This window comes from Gymnoscopelus braueri (assembly GCF_963280865.1).
Source record: "Gymnoscopelus braueri genome assembly, chromosome: 20".
NCBI lineage: Eukaryota > Metazoa > Chordata > Actinopteri > Myctophiformes > Myctophidae > Gymnoscopelus > Gymnoscopelus braueri.
Genome location: NC_137622.1, coordinates 45,979,627 through 46,002,743, shown reverse-complemented (window position 1 = coordinate 46,002,743; position 23,117 = coordinate 45,979,627). Strand labels below are relative to the sequence as shown.

Sequence of the window (23,117 nt, the reverse complement as noted above, 5' to 3'; positions counted from 1 at the left end):
TACACAGGCAACAGTGCTTGAATTTGTTTGGTTTCAGTTGCTTTTGCACCCACACATACAATTATGCTCATACATCCATACACACTTTGCACTACTGATATCACTGACTATTCACTCATCTCATACTTAATGCACCTTTATTGTATTTTGTAGTTATAAATTAAAGAACGTTAAGTTTAATCCTGTGTGTCGTCTCCTTTTTTGTCATGATGTGAGCCAGTTCATGACACTATCCATCCATCCATCTATCCCACCCTCCCTCCCTCCATCCATGCATCCCTCCCTCCCTCCATCCATCCATCCATCCATCTATCCCACCCTCCCTCCCTCCATCCATGCATCCCTCCCTCCCTCCCTCCATCCATCCATCCATCTATCCCACCCTCCCTCCCTCCCTCCCTCCCTCCATCCATCCATCCATCCATACCTTTGGTTTGTCCCCATTCTTTGCCACAGGTTCCATCTGTACTCGTACTGGTTACTGGTTCTCTTCTCACAGACCCATCCTGCATAGCGTTCCCATCTTCCTCACAGCTCAGTGTGATGGACTCACGTTCAAAGAACAGAGATCTTTCAGGAGAGACTCTGATAGACACTAGAGAGAGAGAGAGAGAGAGAGAGAGAGAGAGAGAGAGAGAGAGAGAGAGAGACACACAGAGAGAGAAAGAGAGACAGACAAAGAGAGACAGACACACAGAGAGAGAAAGAGAGACAGACAAAGAGAGACACACACACAGAGAGAGAAAGAGACACAGAGAGAGAGAAAGAGAGACACAGATGTGTTGTCATCAGATGAACTTCTATCTGTCACTGTAAATTACATGATTTTATTTGCTAAATGAAGGAGTCTATAAGCTCCAGTGTTCTATCATTTAACTATGTGCTGCTTTTAACCCACTGTTGATGTGTAGATATAGCCGTCATGAGATGTCCTATTAAGCAGTGGTGGAAAGGAACTAAGTACATTTACTCATGTACTGTACTTAAGTATAATTTTGAGGTATTTGTACTTTATTTGAGTATTTCCAATTTCCAATACTTTTACTTCTACTCCACTACATCTCTGAGGCAAATATTGTACTTTTCCACTATTATTTAAAAACTTTAGTTATTTTGATTATTATTACAAAACATACAGTAACCACTTCAGCTCTATATATATTTTGGCCATTTGAAAAAGAATGCAGATTTACAAGCTCGTAAATCGGCTATTTTCAAAAGATTTTTATACATTTGAAAACATGTGAAATGGGACATTCTGCAAAATTAGTACTTTTACTTTTGGTACTTCAAGGACATTTTGATGCCAATACTTTTGTACTTTTACTCAAGTACATTTTTTATTCCGCACTTTTACTTGTAACATAGTATTTCTATATTGCAGTATTGATACTTTTACTTAAGTAAAAAGTTTGAGTACTTTTTCCACCACTGCTATTAAGTCATTATTACAAGAAAAAAAAATCAATCATCTTTTGTTTTGTCATTTGCCGATTGTGTACAATGACGCAATTGCCATAAAAAGAAACAAGGAAAACATGTCAGACATGTCAAAAAGTCCTAATTGTAAGCAGTGGAATATATACATATTAATAATAAAACAATGTGACAGAATGGTTAAACATTTTCTCTAATGAATCAGATGTCTTATCTCACTCTACCCATAATGCAATGCAATTAAGTTGTCTCACCGTCTGGTTGAACAGGACCACAACATATGAGGAGATACACCACTGTAGAGAGAGGGAGACAGACAGACAGTAGTAATGCGCATGCAAAGTTTCACAGCAATCAGAAACGGGGCCCTATTTTTTGCTGGTGCCTTACCCATTATCTCTAAACTTATTTTTAAAAACATAGGTAAACTATTTTTTTATTTACAAGCTCACAACGTTTCAATGTAGATCGGCTATTTGAAAATGTTTTTAAAAATAAGTTTAGGGATAATGGGTAAGGCACCGGCGAATAATGTGCGAAAAATATAGCCCACAGCGTTACACACACACACACACACGGACGGACGGACGGACAGACTGTGCCAGTTTTCCCAGCCGCAACGCTACCCTTAGCCTGTTAAATACTGATAATGGAGCTGCGCCGCCCCAATAGGTTATTCTAGCACCTGCTCTACCCGTCACCATTATGCCGACGCCGTTATTTGCGCGTGGAGGTGTGCCCGTGGGCGTGTTGTTGCTATATCCCCCACATTGCAATTCTACAGACACACATGGGTACGGGTTTCGGGGGGGGGGTTAGTGGAATCTAATACCACCCGCTGGTTTATAAAATCACCCCCCAAGTGCACACAGACACTACAATGGCTTTGTGCGTTGGACCATGAGCCGTGTTGCCAGCCTTGGCGAGAAATAAGCAACCGCAGGTCTATGAAAACAAAAAGAAGCAACTAGCCACATGAGCACTTCAAACTACTATAACTAGAGCTTTCATATCCCCTAAATATTTCAGCCCGGCTCGACTAATAATTGACAAATTAGGCCCAGCCCAGCCCGTCAGTCATTTTTCTAAAGAAGCCTTATTTCTCATTAAATCTTGGTAATTCGTTAATTCTTCCAGCAGTCTATATTTTATTTAAAAAACAGCTTGGAGCAAATAGGGCTATATAAATATATACACTGCCCCATAACCATTTAAAAATGATTATGGTTATTCTATGAAATATGTTTCATAGAATAACCGTAATCATTTTTGTGATGGAGAAATCACATCCAATGTTACCTTCTAGGCTACTGCCCGCTGTGCTCTCATTTGAAGAAATAATCCAACATTTACTTTGAGGTGAAAAAGACATGAAGAAAGCTCAATAGTCTGAAGATGTCATGTTATGGTTTAAACTTTAAAGGGTGCTCGATCTGCTGCTGCGTCATGACTTGATTTTACTTTTGCGTTGCGCTGCCCTGTTGATTAATTATTTGGCATCAGCTGTGTAAGAATATATAACTATTTTAAATGGCTTTCATATACTCTTGGGGATTTGACTAATATGACAAGTTGCTTATTGTGAACACAATAGCCTACGCTACAAATTAATTAATATGTGAATTTATTTGGATGTAAAAAAAACGTAGACCCGGCTCAGCCGGTGCCGACGGGCCGGGTCGGGTCCCGTTGGGTTTGGGCTAAAATCTTAAGCGCTTACATTTTTTATAAGATGATCGGATCATAGTGTGATTTTCATTTTGGCTGCTGTCTCATTAAACCCATGCTGCGTGAATATTATATTATAGCCTATATTATATATATTAGCCTATATTATTATTATATTCCCCGCGTAAACGCTACGTTCATGACCCCCCAAAATAACCATATTTGAACTGGGGACCCCCCCCCCCCATTTTGTTTGACTCGGTTCCACAGATAAATATTGTGAAAATAGCAGATCTACAAGCTCGCCAGGCGTTGGGTGCTCCATTGTGGTCTCGACCCACAGGTTGAGAACCACTGCATAAAGCTCCAAGCAAGTTACATTAGTATGTTGTTGACCACGTAATGTAATGTTTTTGGTTTAGTGATAGGCTACTCCGTGGCGCGCGCGCGCCTCATTGTATGCTGTCCAAAATAACAGATCTGTAAGCTGTCGACACAACATGACGCAGCGCCGTTGATAGCTTGTATGTCTGTTATTTTGGGTAGGTAGGCGACGCACATACGCATCGCAGCAATGTGTCTGGGTTTGAGAGGCTTTGATTGATGTAAACTTAAAGTTTAGCTCTGTTCGGGATTACTGAACAAAGGTGGATGATGAAAGATAACGGGGACAATATGGATGTAAGTTAACTTTAACTGCGTCACTTCAGAGGAAACTATGGAGCAACTTCAGAGATGTTTACACACCCCTGGAATCCATTAGAATGGTGGAAATAGAACAATAACAGCCAACGTGAGTACATAGGCTATAGACCTTTCCTAAAACTGTCCAATTTATTATACCCATGTGCTACTGTTTGTCTGTGTACCACGTAGGAGCGTTGTCGCAACATGATGTAATTAATTATTTGGGAGCAGCCGGTGTGTACCAATAGTATAACTATTTTAAATGGCTTTCATATACTATTCCGGATCTGACTAATATGACAAGCTTATTGTGAACACAATAGGCTACAAATTAATATAAAAATGTATTTGGACAAAATAAAAAAAAAGAAGGAAAACAAGCCCAATGCGGCTTATAATAATCAGACCAGGCAACAGTGCAGAGACTGCAGACAGGGAGATAGGCTAGAGCATATATTGGATCGGGGATGACGGCTAGCGCAGTCTTCTCTTAAAGGCAATGGCTTCTGGCACGGTGATTGGTTTTATCATTGTAACGCCCAAACCACACCTATGCATAATGTAAGGGGTAGCTCAGGTGTTTGGCGGGTGAGAGGGGTGCCACAGAATACCGAATTTTGCGGGGAAACGCCTCTTGCCTAGTCCGAAATCCGTAATTAGTGGTTTGTTCAAATTTCACCCTGAATAGGGGCCGTGTCTAGCCTTCGGCCATACAGTGGAGACAATAATAACAACACTACTTTCATGTTACCCAACAACTCTCACAGAAAAAACTAATCTCATCATGCTTCAACGCAACACTATTAACCCTCAATTATGCCAAACTTTAAAACCTGTGTCCTGACAGGCTGGTAGGCATTTAACCAAACAAAAATACATTTGTAATTTATCCATTTTCAGCCATTTGCAGTAAACTGTCCCTCCAGCACTTTAATAACCTTGTTTGCTAACAAAATAATGCAAAAGTAAATTAGAATAAGATATAAATAAAGTACTCACATGTTATTATGTAGGATGGTGTAGATTTCATCTTGACAAACGGACTGACTGAAAGAGAGTGAGAGCAGAGCTGTGTGGTTTGATACAGACCACTGTGCTGCTGGATGGATGAACAGTCCATTTCCTTCTTTGTAAGAACTTCAACCACACACCCCCCCCCACCCCCCCCCCCACACACACACACACACACACACACACACACACACACACACACACACACACACACACACTGATACTAACACTACACATACGTACGTCTGTCTGTCTATATATAGACAGGTTGGGGCAGAAAAAGAAAAAGCTCTGTTGCCCCAGGTACAGTACTTGGTCTTGGGGACCTCAAGGAGGTTTGTGGGGGTCCTCAAGAGACGGTTTGGAACGTGGTCTCAACCAGCGCTCTTAAAAAAATGAACTGAGAGGAAGATGCAGGAAGCCTGTATACATACATACATACATACATACATACATACATACATACACTTCCTCTCAGTTCATTTTTTAAGAGCGCTGGTTGAGATCACGTTCTCTTGAGGACCCCCACAAACCTCCTTGAGGTCCCCAAGACCAAGTACCGTACCTGGGTACTGCCCCAACCCTGTGGAATGCACTCCCCAACATCTCAGAGATGCCCCAACCCGGCCTGGACCACTGGTGTAGCCTGACAGCGTGTCGGGGGTTCGAATCCCGTTCCCGACGGCCTTTGCTGCGTGTCACTCCCCATCTCTCTCCCCATTTCCTGTCAGCCTACTGTCCTATCAATAAAGGCATAAAAGCCCCCCCCCCCCCAAAAAGAAAAGAGATGCCCCCAGCCTCCAAACCTTCAAAACCACCCTCAAAACCCACCTCTTCAATATCGCTTACCCCAGCTTACCCCCCCGCCCCCCCCCCCCGCTTTTTCTTCTTTACACTGTTTTTATTGATTTTATTCCTTAGTCTTAGTGTTTCTTGGATGAGTAACATAATATTACAGTTTTCGCAGAGTAACACGATATACTACTCATTACTGGGTAAAGTAATGATATTACAGTAATATATTATTAATTAACTTGTTACTGCCCAACACCGGATGCATCGGCTTTATTATCCATTATGAACTTCATAATAGGCTTGTGGATGTACATCACTGAACACAATACTCTCCAGCTTCTGTTCACAACAACACGTCACTTCCCCCGGAAGTCCCATCCTACAGTCACTCTCATTCGCTGGCAACACCCAGAGTGCAATACATTGTCTTTTTTTGTGTTTGTTATGTGTTCTGTTTGTTTGTCTTGTGTGTGTTTTTGTGACATTGAGATTCTTTGGATCTGTTCTGTGCTATTATGTCTGGTCAGCTGCAGTATTCTCTTTAACATTGTGTGTTAAAGGTCTGAAGATAATTCACTTCAATACCAGAAACCTTCCACTTAAAATCAACTTACTTCATGGGTTGAACAACACAAAACGTACTTTATCAGAGACTTTATGAAGAATGAGATCAAACTTACACAAACTATGTCTATCATTGCCGTCAGGTGGAAACCTCATATGTCCAAAGCTGATACAATTTGCAAAAATAGCCAAAAATAGCTGATCTACAAGCTCAAAACATGTCGCGATGCAACACGTTCTGAGCTTGTAGATCGTCTATTTTTGCTACTTTTATGTGACACTGTAGTATGACGAAGTAGGACATTCATATACGAAAAAAACATGAAAAGTTAAAATATGGAGATAGAGGTTTCTGCCCGAGGTTTCTGCCCGACAATATATTCTATAGAGCTGATGGGTGGTGGTGTACTGTAGCTACATGTATGTCATATCATTTGGCTTCTGAACTAATTGTTCATGATAGTCTTCTCATTTTTCTTTCATTTTTTCTAAAGGTAGCTGCATGAGGATAAGTATTACCCTAAATGCAAATGAACAAAACAATGAATTGTCTATAGTAAAGTAATTTATAATTGTCTATAGTAAAGTAGTTATTTTGCCCCCCTGGTGGCGCTATAATAGGCCAATGTGAAAAGGGTGGTATTTCTCCCTCGGCCTAGTGGGAATGTGTGTGCAAAACTTCACGGAAATCACACGCTGCATTCATGATCTGAGGCATTTTATAGATACTGTGTACCGATTTGTGTGATTTTTGGACAGAATCTGAAGGAGTAATAGCAAAATATTAGTTTTACAAAAGTCAGCCTCCTGGTGGCGCTCTAAAAGGCTGTGAAAAATGCAGGGCAAATGTTTTTCCTTGGCCTCTAGGGAGAGTGCGTGCATTCCGTGCAAAGTTTCACGCAGATCGGTGCAGTTATAGGTAAAAACGCGAATCAGCCACCATGAGGCTGATTTTAAGTGGCATTTCTTCCTCGGCCTAGTATGAATGTGCGTGCACAATTTCACGGAAATCGCATGCTGCGTTGATGATTTGAGGCATTTTGGTAAAAACAAACCAATCCTGCAAACTTTGGAAGCCAATCTTAGCCTATCAGGATGGAAAATGGAAATTCGGCCAGATTCGTGTTGATCACATGACTATAGAGATACTGTGTACCAATTGTGTGCACAGTTTCGCAGTGGCCGGGCCAACAGTGCCGGAGATTAGCTGTGCACAGACAAACACACACACACACGGACGGATGGACGGACGGACGGACGGACGGACGGACGGACGGACGGACAGAGAGCAAAACATACTCTCTCGCCATGCCTTTCGGATGATACAATCATATAAATAATTATAAAACACAATGAAGGAAGATCAAAACATCAACGAAGTCTGATGCAGGTCAGTTGAGGACACACACACACACACACACACACACACACACACACACACACACACACACACACACACACACACACACACACACACACACACACACATGCACGCATGCACACACACACACACACACACACACACACACACACACACACACACACACACGCACGCACGCACGCACGCACACACCCCATATCACTGACTTCTTGTAATTGTGTATATGTATGTGTCGTGTGTACGTGTGTGTTTATGTAAGTGTAGAGGTGGTGTGTGTGTGTGTGTGTGTGTGTGTGTGTGTGTGTGTGTGTGTTAGTGGTTTTTCTGTGTATCTGTGCTTCATGGATCACATGACATCCAGTCTATTTTACTAGCTATAAGAGACAGGATGGGAGGGGGGAGGGTTGTGGTGTGGTGGTAGGACTAGACTCTCATGAACACACATGCTATTGTTTTCCACTTTTCATGTGTTTTTTTCACCTTTTTTAAAGTTTTAGGACAGATGAGGGTCAGACATTCTAAGAGAAGCATAATTCATAATTATCTCAATCCTATCACTTGTGGTGATTGAATGTAATGGATCTGAAGTGGTCAGAAAAACATTTAAAAAACAATATTGTTTGATGAAGGAGAAGTATAAGTATAAATGTCCTGTAAAATAAGAAGCTTAGACTTGTGTACAGTACAGTACAGTACAGTACAGTGCAGTACAGTGCAGTGCAGTGCAGTGCAGTGCAGTGCAGTGCAGTGCAGTGCAGTGCAGTGCAGTCCAGTCCAGTACTGTACTGTAACCTAACAGTTTTGAAACAACGCTGTGTTTTGTTGATAATGTGAATGTTTAACTCTCCATCCATCCATCTACACATGAATCCACTGACTCTGTTTAGTCCAGGGCTGTGATCTTTTGACTCAGGAGTTTCTACAAATATTGGAAATGTATAATGTATAATACCAAGAAAGTATTTTGTGAAATATAACATATATCATTTCACTCAAAGTTTTATTACGTAGAAAAACTTCAATCGAACAAATGTGTTATTTCTGACTTTATTTGATGGCCTTCCTGCCCTGGCCTTTGGCCTTTGTGCCCCACCACAAAACTGACAACATTAAAGGCCATGTGAACCTGCCCCTAAAATGTTAATATGTTCATTATTTTATTTGTAAGAGACAAGTACAGAGAAACACTGGCAGTAATACACGCTGAAGATACTGTTCAGTCCCTTGATGGACGTCAATACTTCATGTCATTAACCACATGAACCATAGCGTCCCTATTATGGGGCGAACGTTAAGTGAAAATAGTAATAGTAATCTACAAGCTCACAACAGGTAACAAAGTGGCACGTTGTGAGCTTGCAGATCAGGTACCTTCAGCAAAGAGATTTGGTGTAGAGGGAAAAAAGGAGCGGACCAAGTACAGAGCCCTATGGGATCCTGGTCAACAAATTAGGGTTTAAGTGGTTAAAATCATATAATCATATAGTTTATAATCGTAAAATCAGTTCATAACCTGGCAAGTGATAACGGAGTCTCAACAGTCACAACAAGAGACTTTGGCAGTTAAGAGGTTTTACCCAGCAACAGTTTAGAGTTTTTACCTAGCAACAGTTTAGAGTTTTTACCTATACTGTAGCAAAACCCAAGGCTGTGCCTTTTATTGACTGTGTAATATACTGAATGCACTTCACGTTGATCTAGGACTTATTTTACTCTGCATATTTTATGCTCTTCTCTTTTATTCTCCCTTATTTTAAACAGCAACAGTGAAAGCCTGCACAACTTCACTTCACTCTTAGGGTGCGGTGACACCGAACTGTAATTCTGCCTATGAGGGTGGATTCTGACAATGCTTTTCAATGGGAACAGTGCGTTTTTTTGCGGAAATCCTTGAATGGCAACAAAGCGCTCTGTTCCCATTGAAAAGCATTGGCAGAATCCGCCGAATTAAAGGCAGAATTAAAGTTCGGTGTGACCGCACCCTTACCCTGTATTTGTGTTCAATACAATGTGATTAATTGATTGATTGATTGATTGATTGATTGATTGATAAAAAAAAGCAGAGGAAGAGCAACAAGAACTCTATACAACAGAAATAAAAACGGGCAAATGAAACAAATATTTATGACCAAATACACAAATAATGACTAGTTGATCAGCCCACAGCCAAATCACAGCACCCAATCTATTTTGAAGTGTTCAGTAAGACACTAAACTCCTAACCATGTTTTAACCAGAATACTATTTTTAACTAGAAAGTACTGTTCCTGAAGAAAGTGTGGGATCGCTAAGAATGTTGATGGTATTGAGTATTGATAGTATTAGTAGAGTTAAAGGTTTGAAAGGTTTAAAGTTCTAAAAGTTTGAAAGGTTTGAAAGATGTGAAAGGTTCTAAAGGTTTGAAAGGTTCTAAAGGTTTGAAAGGTTTAAGAGGTTCTAAAGGTTTGAAATGTTCTAAAGGTTTGAAAGGTTTAAGAGGTTCGAAAGGTTCGAAAGGTTCTAAAGGTTTGAAAGGTTTAAGAGGTTCGAAAGGTTTGAAATGTTCTAAAGGTTTGAAAGGTTTAAGAGGTTCTAAAGGTTTGAAATGTTCTAAAGGTTTGAAAGGTTTAAGAGGTTCGAAAGGTTTGAAAGGTGTAAAAGGTTTGAAAGGTTCTAAAGGTTTGAAAGGTTTGAAAGGTTTGAAAGATGTAAAAGGTTTGAAAGGTTTGAAAGATGTAAAAGGTTTGAAAGGTTTTAAAGGTTCTAAAGGTTTGAAAGATGTGAAAGGTTTGAAAGGTTCAAAAGGTTTAAAAGTACAAATTATTTCAAAAATTAAAATGGTAGCCGTCAAAAAACAGGTGGAACGGGTGGAAAATCCCATTCATTTCAATGGGGAAATTCAAAGTGAAAAAGTTAAATTCAGATCAAAAATTCAAACATGTCCTAAGTACGGAGTTTGTAGCTAAAAGTATGAAGGACTAGTTAGAGGTCAAAAAAATAAATAATGGATTTTTAGGCAATTCAAAGTGAAATATCTCTAAAAGTACTAATTATTTCAAAAATTCAAATGGTAGCCAACATGTCCTAAGTAGGCCGAATGTTGTAGAGTTGGAACAGAGTTTCTAGCTAAAAGTACAAAATTTCCCCATCGAAATGAATGGGATTTTTTTAGCAATTAAAAGTGAAATATCTCTAAAAGTACAAAATATTTCAAAATGTATTTGAAATATTCCTTTAAGCAGTGTCTGATTTACCTAAAGGTTTGATTCTATGTTACTATATATGAACCAGCCTGTTATAGTAGTTTATAGTCTATGTTAAAGCTATGAACCAGCCTGTTATAGTCGTTTATAGTCTATGTTACTAGCTAACCAGCCTGTTATAGTAGTTTATAGTCTATGTTACTAGCTAACCAGCCTGTTATAGTAGTTTATAGTCTATGTTACTAGCTAACCAGCCTGTTATAGTAGTTTATAGTCTATGTTACTAGCTAACCAGCCTGTTATAGTAGTTTATAGTCTATGTTAAAGCTATGAAGCAGCCTGTTATAGTAGTTTATAGTCTATGTTACTAGCTAACCAGCCTGTTATAGTAGTTTATAGTCTATGTTACTAGCTAACCAGCCTGTTATAGTAGTTTATAGTCTATGTTAAAGCTATGAAGCAGCCTGTTATAGTAGTTTGTAGTCTATGTTACTAGCTAACCAGTCTGTTATAGTAGTTTATAGTCTATGTTACTAGCTAACCAGCCTGTTATAGTAGTTTATATGTTAAAGCTATGAAGCAGCCTGTTATAGTAGTTTATAGTCTATGTTACTAGCTAACCAGCCTGTTATAGTAGTTTATAGTCTATGTTACTAGCTAACCAGCCTGTTATAGTAGTTTATAGTCTATGTTAAAGCTATGAAGCAGCCTGTTATAGTAGTTTATAGTCTATGTTACTAGCTAACCAGCCTGTTATAGTAGTTTATAGTCTATGTTACTAGCTAACCAGCCTGTTATAGTAGTTTAGTCTATGTTAAAGCTATGAAGCAGCCTGTTATAGTAGTTTATAGTCTATGTTACTAGCTAAACCAGCCTGTTATAGTAGTTTATAGTCTATGTTACTAGCTAACCAGCCTGTTATAGTAGTTTATAGTCTATGTTACTAGCTAACCAGCCTGTTATAGTAATTTATAGTCTATGTTAAAGCTATGAAGCAGCCTGTTATAGTAGTTTATAGTCTATGTTACTAGCTAACCAGCCTGTTATAGTAGTTTATAGTCTATGTTCCTAGCTAACCAGCCTGTTATAGTATTTTATAGTCTATGTTACTAGCTAACCGGCCTGTTATAGTAGTTTATAGTCTATGTTCCTAGCTAACCAGCCTGTTATAGTAGTTTATAGTCTATGTTACTAGCTAACTGGCCTGTTATAGTAGTTTATAGTCTATGTTACTAGCTAACCAGCCTGTTATAGTAGTTTATAGCCTATGTTACTAGCTAACCAGCCTGTTATAGTAGTTTATAGTCTATGTTACTAGCTAACCAGCCTGTTATAGTAGTTTATAGTCTATGTTAAAGCTGAAGCAGCCTGTTATAGACCCTCATTATGAACTCAAGTGATGTGATAGATAATTATAATTCTCTTTGTACATTAAATTAATGTCTTTCATAGACAGAAGTAGGAAGCTTTCAAATTCAAATCTTTATTAGAAAACACTTCATGCAAGGAATAGAACAATTACAATAGTTTATAATGATTAATAATGATAAATATTTCCAGAGGTACAGACGTACAATTTAAAGGATTGAAAATAGAAGGAAAATTAAAACTTTTAAGTTTGCCTGTACAGCTTTACACACACACACACACACACACACACACACACACACACACACACACACACACACACACACACACACACACACACACACACACACACACACACAATGCTTCAGGGTGGGCTAACAGACAAAACAATAAACAAAAATAAACTAAGCATGAACAACATAACTTATCAAATGAAATGAAATGAATCAAAAATACAAATCAAATCAAGAAAACACCTGACCTGTAGACATGTTATTAGGATGTATAGTATATACAGTATTTACATTTTATTTGGAAGGGTTAAGGTTTCTAATATATATATATATTTTTGTAATCACACCCCCTCAGACAGATTTAATTATGCTGGTAGTTGGGTACCTGCGTTTATTATAAATTAATAGCGTGTCATATGGAGTTGGCATGAAAGTCCAATAGGCGAAACTGTGGCCACATTTGCAAACACGACGAACACGCCTAATAATTAATCTAAATGAATTCAGCTCTAAATGAATTCAGCTCTAAATGAATTCAGCTCAAAATGAATTCAACTCAAAATTAATTCAGCTCAAAATTAATTCAGCTCTAAATGAATTCAGCTCTAAATGAATTCAGCTCTAAATGAATTCAGCTCAAAATTAATTCAGCTCAAAATTAATTCAGCTCAAAATTAATTCAGCTCTAAATTAATTCAGCTCAAAATTAATTCAGCTCAAAATTAATTCAGCTCTAAATTAATTCAGCTCTAAATTAATTCAGCTCTAAATTAATTCAGCTCTAAATGCGTCAACTAGCTGAAAAGAAAAAAAAAATCGGTTGAATTTGCAATTTTGCATCATGTCTATAATATGCATACAAAGACCGTTTGACATATGTTTTTTTTCCTTTTTATATGTGTTTACAAATGTTTGGCACATAAATATTTTATTTGAGGTTTGGCAGGATTGTAATTGATTTTGTATGAAGAATAATACATTCGCATATACATAAACTTTGGTCCCATAAGTCATGCCTCTGAGCAGACGTGAGAAAGGCCCCCCCGCAAAATTCACAGACAATAATAGATTGATGAATCAGACACCTAAATGTAGGAATTTTTGTAAATGCCGGTATGTTCAAAATATGGGCGTAAACAGCTTAGTAAATCCCTGTCATTATTCCATGACCTAATTAAAGGTACGGTAAGTGATATATATATATATATGTTTTAATTGTTTTTATTTTTAAAGGTTAAAGTACTACAGTATATTGTGATAGTAATCATTACTACAGAGCGTTTGTTGGGTCACAGGGGTCTCTCCAGCTCTTTAGTAAACAGAATATAGTACATTTTCAGGTAGGTGACAACATTTAAGCCAATCAGGAGAGAGCCCTGAAAATGCATTTTCTGTTTAATAAAGAGCTGGAGAGACATGGAGACTCCTTTTACTGAACAAACACTCTATAGCAATGATTACTATGCGAATATTTTAAAGTAGGGTAAGTGATATTTTTTGGTTAAAACAAAAAGTATTTTGTTAAAAGGTTAAAGCACTATATTCTGATAGTAATCATTGCTATAGAGCATCGCAGTTCCCGCCCACTTCCTGTTTTTTCCTGGTGCCGGAAGAAAAAACTCAATGCACTTTTCCCATTGACATTTGCAAAAATATTTATATCTATTAATTCAAGCCTCGAATCAAGCCATCATGACTTGACATGAATCATGACCATAAAACGTTTTTTTCTGTGATTTTTTAAAATTTTATATTTAATTATATGATATACTATATTTAATAAATACCCTTGTTTTGCCGTTTAAAAAAAAATAATCACAGAATCAAACGTTTTATGGTCATGATTCATGTCATGTCATGATGGCTTGATTCGAGGCTTAAATTAATAGATATAAATATGTTTGGAAATGTCAATGGGAAAAATGCATTGAGTTTTTTCTTCCGGCACCCGTAGGGGGCGGGAACTGCGATGCTCTATAGAGTGTTTGTTCAGTAACAGGAGTCTCCCCGTCTCTCCAGCTCTTTAATAAACAGAAAATACATTTTCCGGTAGGTGTCAAAATCTCAGCCAATCAGGAGAAAGTACCCATTTTTAAGCTTCATTTTTATAGTGTTCCAGTTCCAATTTTGCCTGCTCATTTCTTATTGTCATCACTTCCAATTTCACTTGTTTAATCTATATCCTGATTGAGTTCTCTATCCTGATTGGATAAAATTGGAAATTAAACTGAAACTGAAACGAAAATGCATTTTCTGTTTAATAAAGAGCTGGAGAGACAAGGAGACTCCTTTTACTGAACAAACACTCTATAGCAATGATTACTATCAGAATATAGAGCTATTTAACACTTATTTTAACCAAAGAAAATCACTTACCCTACCTTTAACCAAAGTAAATCACTTACCCTACCTTTAACTTTCATTCCCTACAACACTAACCTTATGCTTACAGACAAACCACATACAGTATCACTGACCTAACACTGCTGCTAATGTATGCTAAATGATAATGTCATCTCTTGCTTACATTGCATCCAGTATTTATTATGGATTATTTTCATTGCATTTTTTTAAAAGACATAATTACGTTAAAATGTTAGTCACAACAACATTTCACTGCTTGTACTGTAAGATAAGACTGTTTAGACTGATGATAGGTTGTTGGTTTACCTGTAATCCTAGATTACTATTATATAATTATTATACTACTATTATATATTATACTGTTTAGACTGAAGGTTGTTGGTTTACCTATGATCCTTGTGTTTTCCTGCTTACTGTAAATCACTCTGGATTAAGTGTGTGTGTGTGTGTGTGTGTGTGTGTGTGTGTGTGTGTGCGTGCGTGCGTGCGTGCGTGCGTGCGTGCGTGCGTGCGTGCGTGCGTGCGTGCACTCGTGACTTTGACAGGCAGTGCTTTGCTGAGGTATCACCTTCAACACTTCTGATTGGCTACACAGCTACCTCCATGATGACATCATTGTCTCTTCTGTTCCTCGCATTGGCTGCTGCAGCTGAGAGAGAGAGAAAGAGAGTTGGCTAGTGAGGCACGTCCTAGTGAGACCTGACAGAATGGGTTTCATTGCGCGCATACTGGTTGCGTGCAGACCGGTTCTTATCAGTGTGACGTCGTCTGTTAAGGGGTCTATAGAACACTTTATAGAACACTTTATTATTTGTAAGTATTATTTTCAGAATGAAAGTCAATTTATTCACCAAGCATGTAGATTATAAACACAAGATTATAACAGTTAGAGATCCTCTGAGGGACAGTGTGTCACAATCTGTGTCACGCTGTGTCTCCCTGCTGTGTTTTCTTGTTGTGTTCATGTTTCTTATATTAGTCATAGTTAACGTTTTATGTTACAGTTGTGTTTCTTTAATTGTGAAGTAATGTGTCTAGTTTCTTAGTTTAAATTCGTTTTTTTGCATTACACTTTATTTTGTATTGACTCCATATAAGTGTTTCCTGTTCTCCTTAGTTGCTCTTACGTTACCTGTCTGGTCTCACCAGTCATGTGACTGTATTGTTCTATCCTGTGTTCATTATCCATTGAACTCTTTGGTTATAAACCCTCTAGCCTGAAAGAGCGAGCCCTATCGATGGTCTTGAAGGGCGGATCCAAACCCAGGCGGTTGGATTCCAGCGCCGCTTCCTATTGCTTCACCAATCTATGTCCCCGCCTCCCTTCCACTCAGTAAGTATCATTATGATGGACACATGTTAATATGTCTCTGTATGAGTATCATATGATGGACACATGTTAATATGTCTCTATATGAGTATCATATGATGGACACATGTTAATATGTCTCTGTATGAGTATCATATGATGGACACATGTTAATATGTCTCTATATGAGTATCATATGATGGACACATGTTAATATGTCTCTATATGAGTATCATATGATGGACACATGTTAATATGTCTCTATATGAGTATCATATGATGGACACATGTTAATATGTCTCTATATGAGTATCCTCCTATCATAATTGGCGGCCAAACTCATGGAGGCTACACAAGTCTATGAAAGCACTCTCCAAGCACACACATGGCCCAACTAACTCCACATTTTCCCCCAAAATTCCTCAATATTCTGCCTGTAACACCAGCTGCTTCCCATACCGTTACTCTACTTGCACGATGTACAATTAATATGAAACGCATTATGCCCCAATACTATGCAAATCACTTCGCCAGCTCGCAATTTACTTCCGGATGGTTCTTTTAACAGCCAATCATCATCATCTGGGACCAAAACTGAGCACCTTCGTTGCCACATCCGTGAAACGGGCAAGAAACAAGCGCTGCCGTGGTCTATGCAAACAAGCCCCAAGCAGCTCCCTGCCGACAACACAGACGCAGTAACGGCAGGGCTCCGTGATAGTTGGGCGAGCTGAGTTGGACAGACACGCACGGACCAACAAACTCCATTCACTTTTATGCAACGAAAGCCACCACAGTTATTATGCCTCGCAGAAAACGGACTAGAGAGAGAGAGCGAGCGAGAGAGAGAGAGAGAGGGGGGGAGGGAGGGAGGGAGGGAGGGAGAGAGAGAGAATCAGTATGATGGACACATGTTAAAGTGTGTATATAAGGTGTGTTTATATAACTCACCTCTAGCTCTAGCTCTGTCTCTCAGTATAGAGAAGTAGAGGAAGGTTGAAATCACATAAGGCGTGGCCACCAGTATCTTAATGATCAGTTGGTTCCGAGTGATGAGGGGGGGTTCAGGGGGGCTGGAGGAGGAAGATGAATCTGTAAAGACAACAATGGCTTTCAGTTTCCAAACACTGATTTATCTTCTCATGGTGATAATGGTCAAATGATCTGACAAAGACTCACTTGTCACTCCCATCCAGCTCTCTGGTGACTCTCCAAGGCCAGAGATGTTACACTTGTACAATCCTTCATCAGACTGGTTAACATGGTGGATGGTCATCTGTCCTGTAGACTCTGTGCTGATGAAGGATCCGTTTAGATAGAAACCAGCTGGGAGGTCAGAGGATATTTTCTTTGTTGTCTTGTCTTTGGACCAGCAGCGCAGTGTGACATTCCCTCCCTCTGTCACAGGATGTTCAGGACTCTCTAGGATCACATGTCCATCTAGAACCAACAAGAAGGACCATACATTAATTATATACAGTAATATATCGTCTCTGTCGGGTAGAAACCTCCTACCTCCATATTCCAAGTTTTTTATTATTATATCAGTGCTAGGAGGAGCCCGGCCAGGAGGCCATCCACAGAGCCTAGCCCCTCCACGTGCCAGAGCCTCCGCTCTCCCCCATTCCTGGCAGAGTAGTTTCGGACAAGCGTATTGAGTGGCCCTGTCTTTCCCTATTTAGGACTGACCGTGGGTAGCTACCTGGGACGTAAGTCGGGGCTTGATCAACCCTGGCTGGGTCACCTGGGTGAGGGTGTATGTTGCGAGACCCCAAACATCCTATGACCCCAGGCTACAACACTGATGATACGTCCCAGATGCATCCATGTGATGTTTTTTCGTTAATGTATTTAATATAATAATATAATATAATGTATGTGGGTAAAGTGATGATAATATAATGTATTTAATATAATAATAATAATAATAATAATAATAATAATAATAATAATATAATATAATGTATGTGGGTAAAGTGATGATAATATAATGTATTTAATATAATAATAATATAATGTATTTAATATAATAATAATATAATGTATTTAATAGAATAATAATATAATATAATGTATGTGGGTAAAGTGATGATAATATAATGTATTTAATATAATAATAATATAATATAATGTATGTGGGTAAAGTGATGATAATATAATGTATTTAATATAATAATAATATAATATAATATATGTGGGTAAAGTGATGATAATATAATGTATTTAATATAATAATAATATAATATAATATATGTGGGTAAAGTGATGATAATATAAGAACACATTCAAGTATCTGACAATGTATAAAGTCACCATACCAACTTTCATGAGGCATATTATTATTATTATAATTTTTTTCCTGAAAAGTTAATATTTTGGACATGGCTGGTTTCTGCCCGACAACAGAGATATGCATGTAAAAATTTGTTACAGCGAATGTCTTGCACCAGCATTGTCGTTGTGAAGCAGTTTTTACTTAAACATGAAATGTTTAAAAACATGACGTGATGACATATATAGACCTTGATTTCATTCACTTGTGTGATTCCTCCATTCACACCTGTTAGGTAATTAGGGAGACACTGTTGGGCTGCTACGTTCTTTATCTAACCAAAGATGACGGCCAGACGGTGCATTACTCGTTGTAAACTTAAGCAGTACATTCAAATATGTATCTGAAAACATAAAAATATGTAGTATCTGAAAACATTGGAGGTGAGAAATAAGCAATGCACTATATAAAGGTGTCTCAGCAGTGTCTACAGTATCTCTCTCTGTCTGTCTCACTGCACAACGAGACACAAACAAACAAACAGCTGCCCATAGCCAGAGGGGACGGTACCATCGGTCTCACACAAACAAACAGCTGCCCATAGCCCATAGCCCGAGGGGACGGTACCATCGGTCTCACACAAACAAACAGCTGCCCATAGCCCATAGCCCGAGGGGACGGTACCATCGGCTGTGACAGTGATTGGTTGAGAAACACCACACCTCTGTTTCTGAACTAAGCTTAGCAACACAATTAGCAGTAAAGCCATTTCATGACATCTTTGTGACAAATTGTGACATCATACCTCTTCAAAGGAATTAACCTTTATCTGTGTTAACAATGATAGTGAATGACGTCTGTCTAGCCACTACAATATATTGGTAATATTGATGTAAATATAGTGATTATACCATAGATCATAATGTTGATGGACTGGCTGCGTTCTCTTGACTTGGAGGACTCACACCAGTATTCTCCATTGTCCCATCGATAGACTTCCATGACACAGGACTCTCCTGCACAAAATCACAATGAAAAGAAAGAGAGGTTTCAGTTAAAAGTATCGATCGATCGATCGAGATGACCCATCCTATATGTGTGTAGTGTTGCTGTGATCAGGGCCTGCGCGTCCATACAGGCGACATAGGCGGCCGCCTAGAGCGTCTGTTTGGAGAGGCGGCAAAAAAAAGCCGGGGGAAAAATATATATATATATTATATATTTTAATTAATTTTAAATGTTTTGATAATAAATCGGTAAAATCAGGCAAAAATAAGAATTAAATAACATAACCCTAACCTAACCCTAACCCTAAAACCGAAATAAAGTAGCCAAAAATAGAAAATAAAGTATCAGAAACCGGAAAATTTCGCGCGCGCGCAACGGGTCCCCCGCATCAGAGGAATCCCCGCATCAGAGGAATCCCCGCATCAGAGGAATCCCCGCATCAGAGGAATCCCGCCTAGGTCGCTGATCAGCCCAGAACCGGCCCTGGCTGTGATTCTAATTATTGTTCTCTATTCTTGTGTAGGAGGAGTTAAGTTTAATCCTGTGTGTCGTCTCCTTTTTTGTCATGATGTGAGCCAGTTCATGACACTATCCATCCATCCATCTATCCCACCCTCCCTCCCTCCCTCCATGCATCCCTCCCTCCCTCCCTCCCTCCCTCCATCCATCCATCCATCTATCCCACCCTCCCTCCCTCCCTCCCTCCATCCATCCATCCATACCTTTGGTTTGTCCCCATTCTTTGCCACAGGTTCCATCTGTACTCTTACTGGTTACTGGTTCTCTTCTCACAGACCCATCCTGCATAGCGTTCCCATCTTCCTCACAGCTCAGTGTGATGGACTCACGTTCAAAGAACAGAGATCTTTCAGGAGAGACTCTGATAGACACTGGAGAGAGAGAGAGAGAGAGAGAGAGAGAGAGAGAGAGAGAGAGAGAGAGAGAGAGAGAGAGAGAGAGAGGGGAGGTGGACAGAGAGAAAATAACAAGGGATGAGAGGTAGAGATACATTCTACCAGTAGACATGATGTGTTGTGATCATATATGAGCGGCTATATGTCACTGTAAATAACATTAACATTTGATGAAAGAACAACTGCAATACATCTGACTGAAGTCTGTTGAGGATGCTTACACGTCATCTTAGTTTTTTTTTTATGAGAACACCACTTCATCATAAGAAATCAAATTTAGTTTTGTTGTATGATATGACTGCAAGCACTGATGTATGGTTCTCCTTGCTGTGTGTAAAGCAAGACATATAATAAAACATGCATTCCATCGACCAGAGAGAAAATCACTAATTCTGTGCATGAATATGATTGTGTGCAATCACACTTTTGGTGAGTTAAAAGAACAGATTTTGTCACCTTCTTAACTAATGGCCTAATTACTAAAGTAATTTTATTTCAGGAAAAATTAAAAACTGATCCAAAACAAAACTATATAATTCTTAATCATTTCACCCTAATGTTTATAACAAATTATGACTATTAACATAAAAATAACACTGTCTGTCAGTTATGTAACATAAGAGATTTAAATAGGTTTAAATAGGATTAACGATTTACTGATTTACTCCAGACTTGACAAAACCATGTGAAAAAATGGCAGAAAAAATTGCCTATTTTAGCCTAAGTCACACATACTACACAGCAAAAAGATGGGTGTTGAATTGATTCTCTCAGAGTCAATTTCAACTCTTTTTCAGGGTTTATATAGGTCCACACTTTCTAGAGTTAAATTAACACTTTGGAAATATTTAACATTTAACACTACACCAAGAGTTCCTTCTTTAACTCCTTACCAGAGTTAAAGTAATTAGACAAATAACACTGCTCAGAGTTAAATGTTTACTCTTTACCAGAGTTAGATAAATAACACTGCTCTGAGTTAAATGTTTACTCTTTACCAGAGTTAAATAAATAACACTGCTCTGAGTTAAATGTTTACTCTTTACCAGAGTTAAATAAATAACACTGCTCTGAGTTAAATGTTTACTCTTCACCAGAGTTCAATAAATAACACTATGCTGAGTATGCTCTGAGTTAAATGTTTTACTCTTTATACCAGAGTTAAAGTAACACTAAAGGGATTAGACAAATAAGACTTTATAACAGTTTAAAACATTTATTTTGGCAATAATATCCCAGTCCAGTCCGTCACAGTCCAATCCGTCATTCATTCCAACATTATGAATGAAGGTATAACATACAAACTTTCATCTGAAACACTGTATGAGCTCTGAATATCAAATGGTGTATAAAATTTAAGTTCAGACAGTTTAATTATACACCTTGCCTCACTTTGTGATACTCTGAATGCATGATGATGCTCATCAAACTCCTCTGTAAATAGCTTGCTTGAAAAAAACAAAATGTGGTCCTCAACTAAAAGTATGTCACTTATTTGACAAAAGACTGGCATGTCTTCTTCTATTGCACTGCAAACAACAAGTCCAGCTTTATACTCAACACCATCTACTTTAACCCATGTGGTTGAGAAAACCTCTTTTGACAAGATCATTTCAAGATTAGAATTGTTAACCACATTCTCACAACTGAGGGAAAAAGGTTTGGTTGGCCCATACTCATTGTGTTTGAGAATGGAGGTTTCCCAGTGATGAGCAATGGCCATCTGATGCTTTTTAGCCAGTGATTTTGTTATGTTTTTGAAATTTTTTAAATAATCTTTAAACATCTTGTGTTTAGCTTCAAACCTCATACACCACATATGTAGTAATGGGCCAATTTTCCTAATAGCAGATGGATAATGGATCATAAAGTGATGCTTCGGTATTAAATTTCTGTGTGGATACAAGTGCTTAAATAGTGTGTGGTGCTCCAAAATCAAATGCTTTAAATATGTTGTCATGCCTAGAGTGAGAGAAGGTGAAAACACTATGTTCATTATTTGAAGTAACAACAGTAACAAATTCCAGTTTTGGTTCCCTGCAGGAATAATGTCACCAAACAACAGTGGGATGTTTTTCACAAGACACAATGTCTGAATAGAATTCAAACCAATGCCATTGCCAGCACTCTCCAAAATAATCTTTGTGGGACGGTTCTTTCGTTCTAAAAATCCATAATCAAATGCATAAATCCGTGAAAGTAAGTCCTGTTCTGAAATACAGTGCTTTGTGAGATATCCAAAAAGCAACTTAATTTCGTACTGAGTCACGCCCTCAAGAAGATCATGCATTATATCAAATGAATAGTTATTAGAAACATGAAAGTACTTCAATGAATTAAGGGTAGATTTTTTTTTCAAACCATATACTGACTTCAATTTTGGATTTTCCTGGAGAGACTGGTAATGCATTTCAAACATATCTTTTCCACGAAGGATCACTTTAGGATTATCCTCACTGTAGACCGTTTGAGCATCACTCTTCTGCATTAAACAAAAACGACAGTAATAATGGCTACTGAATGACTCATTAAAACCAAGAATTGTGTGCATCCCTAGATTATCTCCTGTGATCTGTGAGATTGTACCATATATCTGCTCATCAGAAAATGGTAGACTGAGCCCCTCACTTTCCAGTTTTTTCACATCATTTAGCAATGGTTCCAATATAGCATCAAAGCCATAGTGGAGATCTTGAGTGTGAAAAAGTGATACCAAATGAATGTTCATTAAAACCGAATTATATTTTGGGGGCAAATTTCTTAAAATGAAATACAGACAGCCTAATTTGTGAACTCCACGTTTGGACCCAAGGGGATTTGCCGTTTCAAAATCATCATAGTATAGTTGAATTTGTAGTGCGTGTTTTTTAGCTGTAAATAAAGGGTGAGTTTTAAAATAACTTCCATCACAAAAGTCCGCATAA

The 23,117-nt window shown here is 38.3% G+C and overlaps 2 protein-coding genes across 2 annotated transcripts in view; both read right to left on the bottom strand.

Moving 5' to 3' along the window:
* LOC308075752 (uncharacterized protein) overlaps positions 1-23,117 on the bottom strand; it is a 183,717-nt gene that overhangs the window by 24,052 nt on the left and 136,548 nt on the right. The window lies entirely within an intron of this gene.
* LOC308076073 (low affinity immunoglobulin gamma Fc region receptor III-A-like) lies at positions 15,255-20,094 on the bottom strand. Its single transcript, XM_080416179.1, has 5 exons — positions 20,002-20,094; positions 19,183-19,287; positions 17,179-17,439; positions 16,951-17,091; positions 15,255-15,339 (listed from the first exon to the last, which is right to left on the bottom strand). The coding sequence occupies exons 1-5, from the start codon at positions 20,084-20,086 to the stop codon at positions 15,278-15,280; spliced, it is 654 nt and encodes a 217-aa protein (XP_080272305.1). The 5' UTR covers positions 20,087-20,094; the 3' UTR covers positions 15,255-15,277.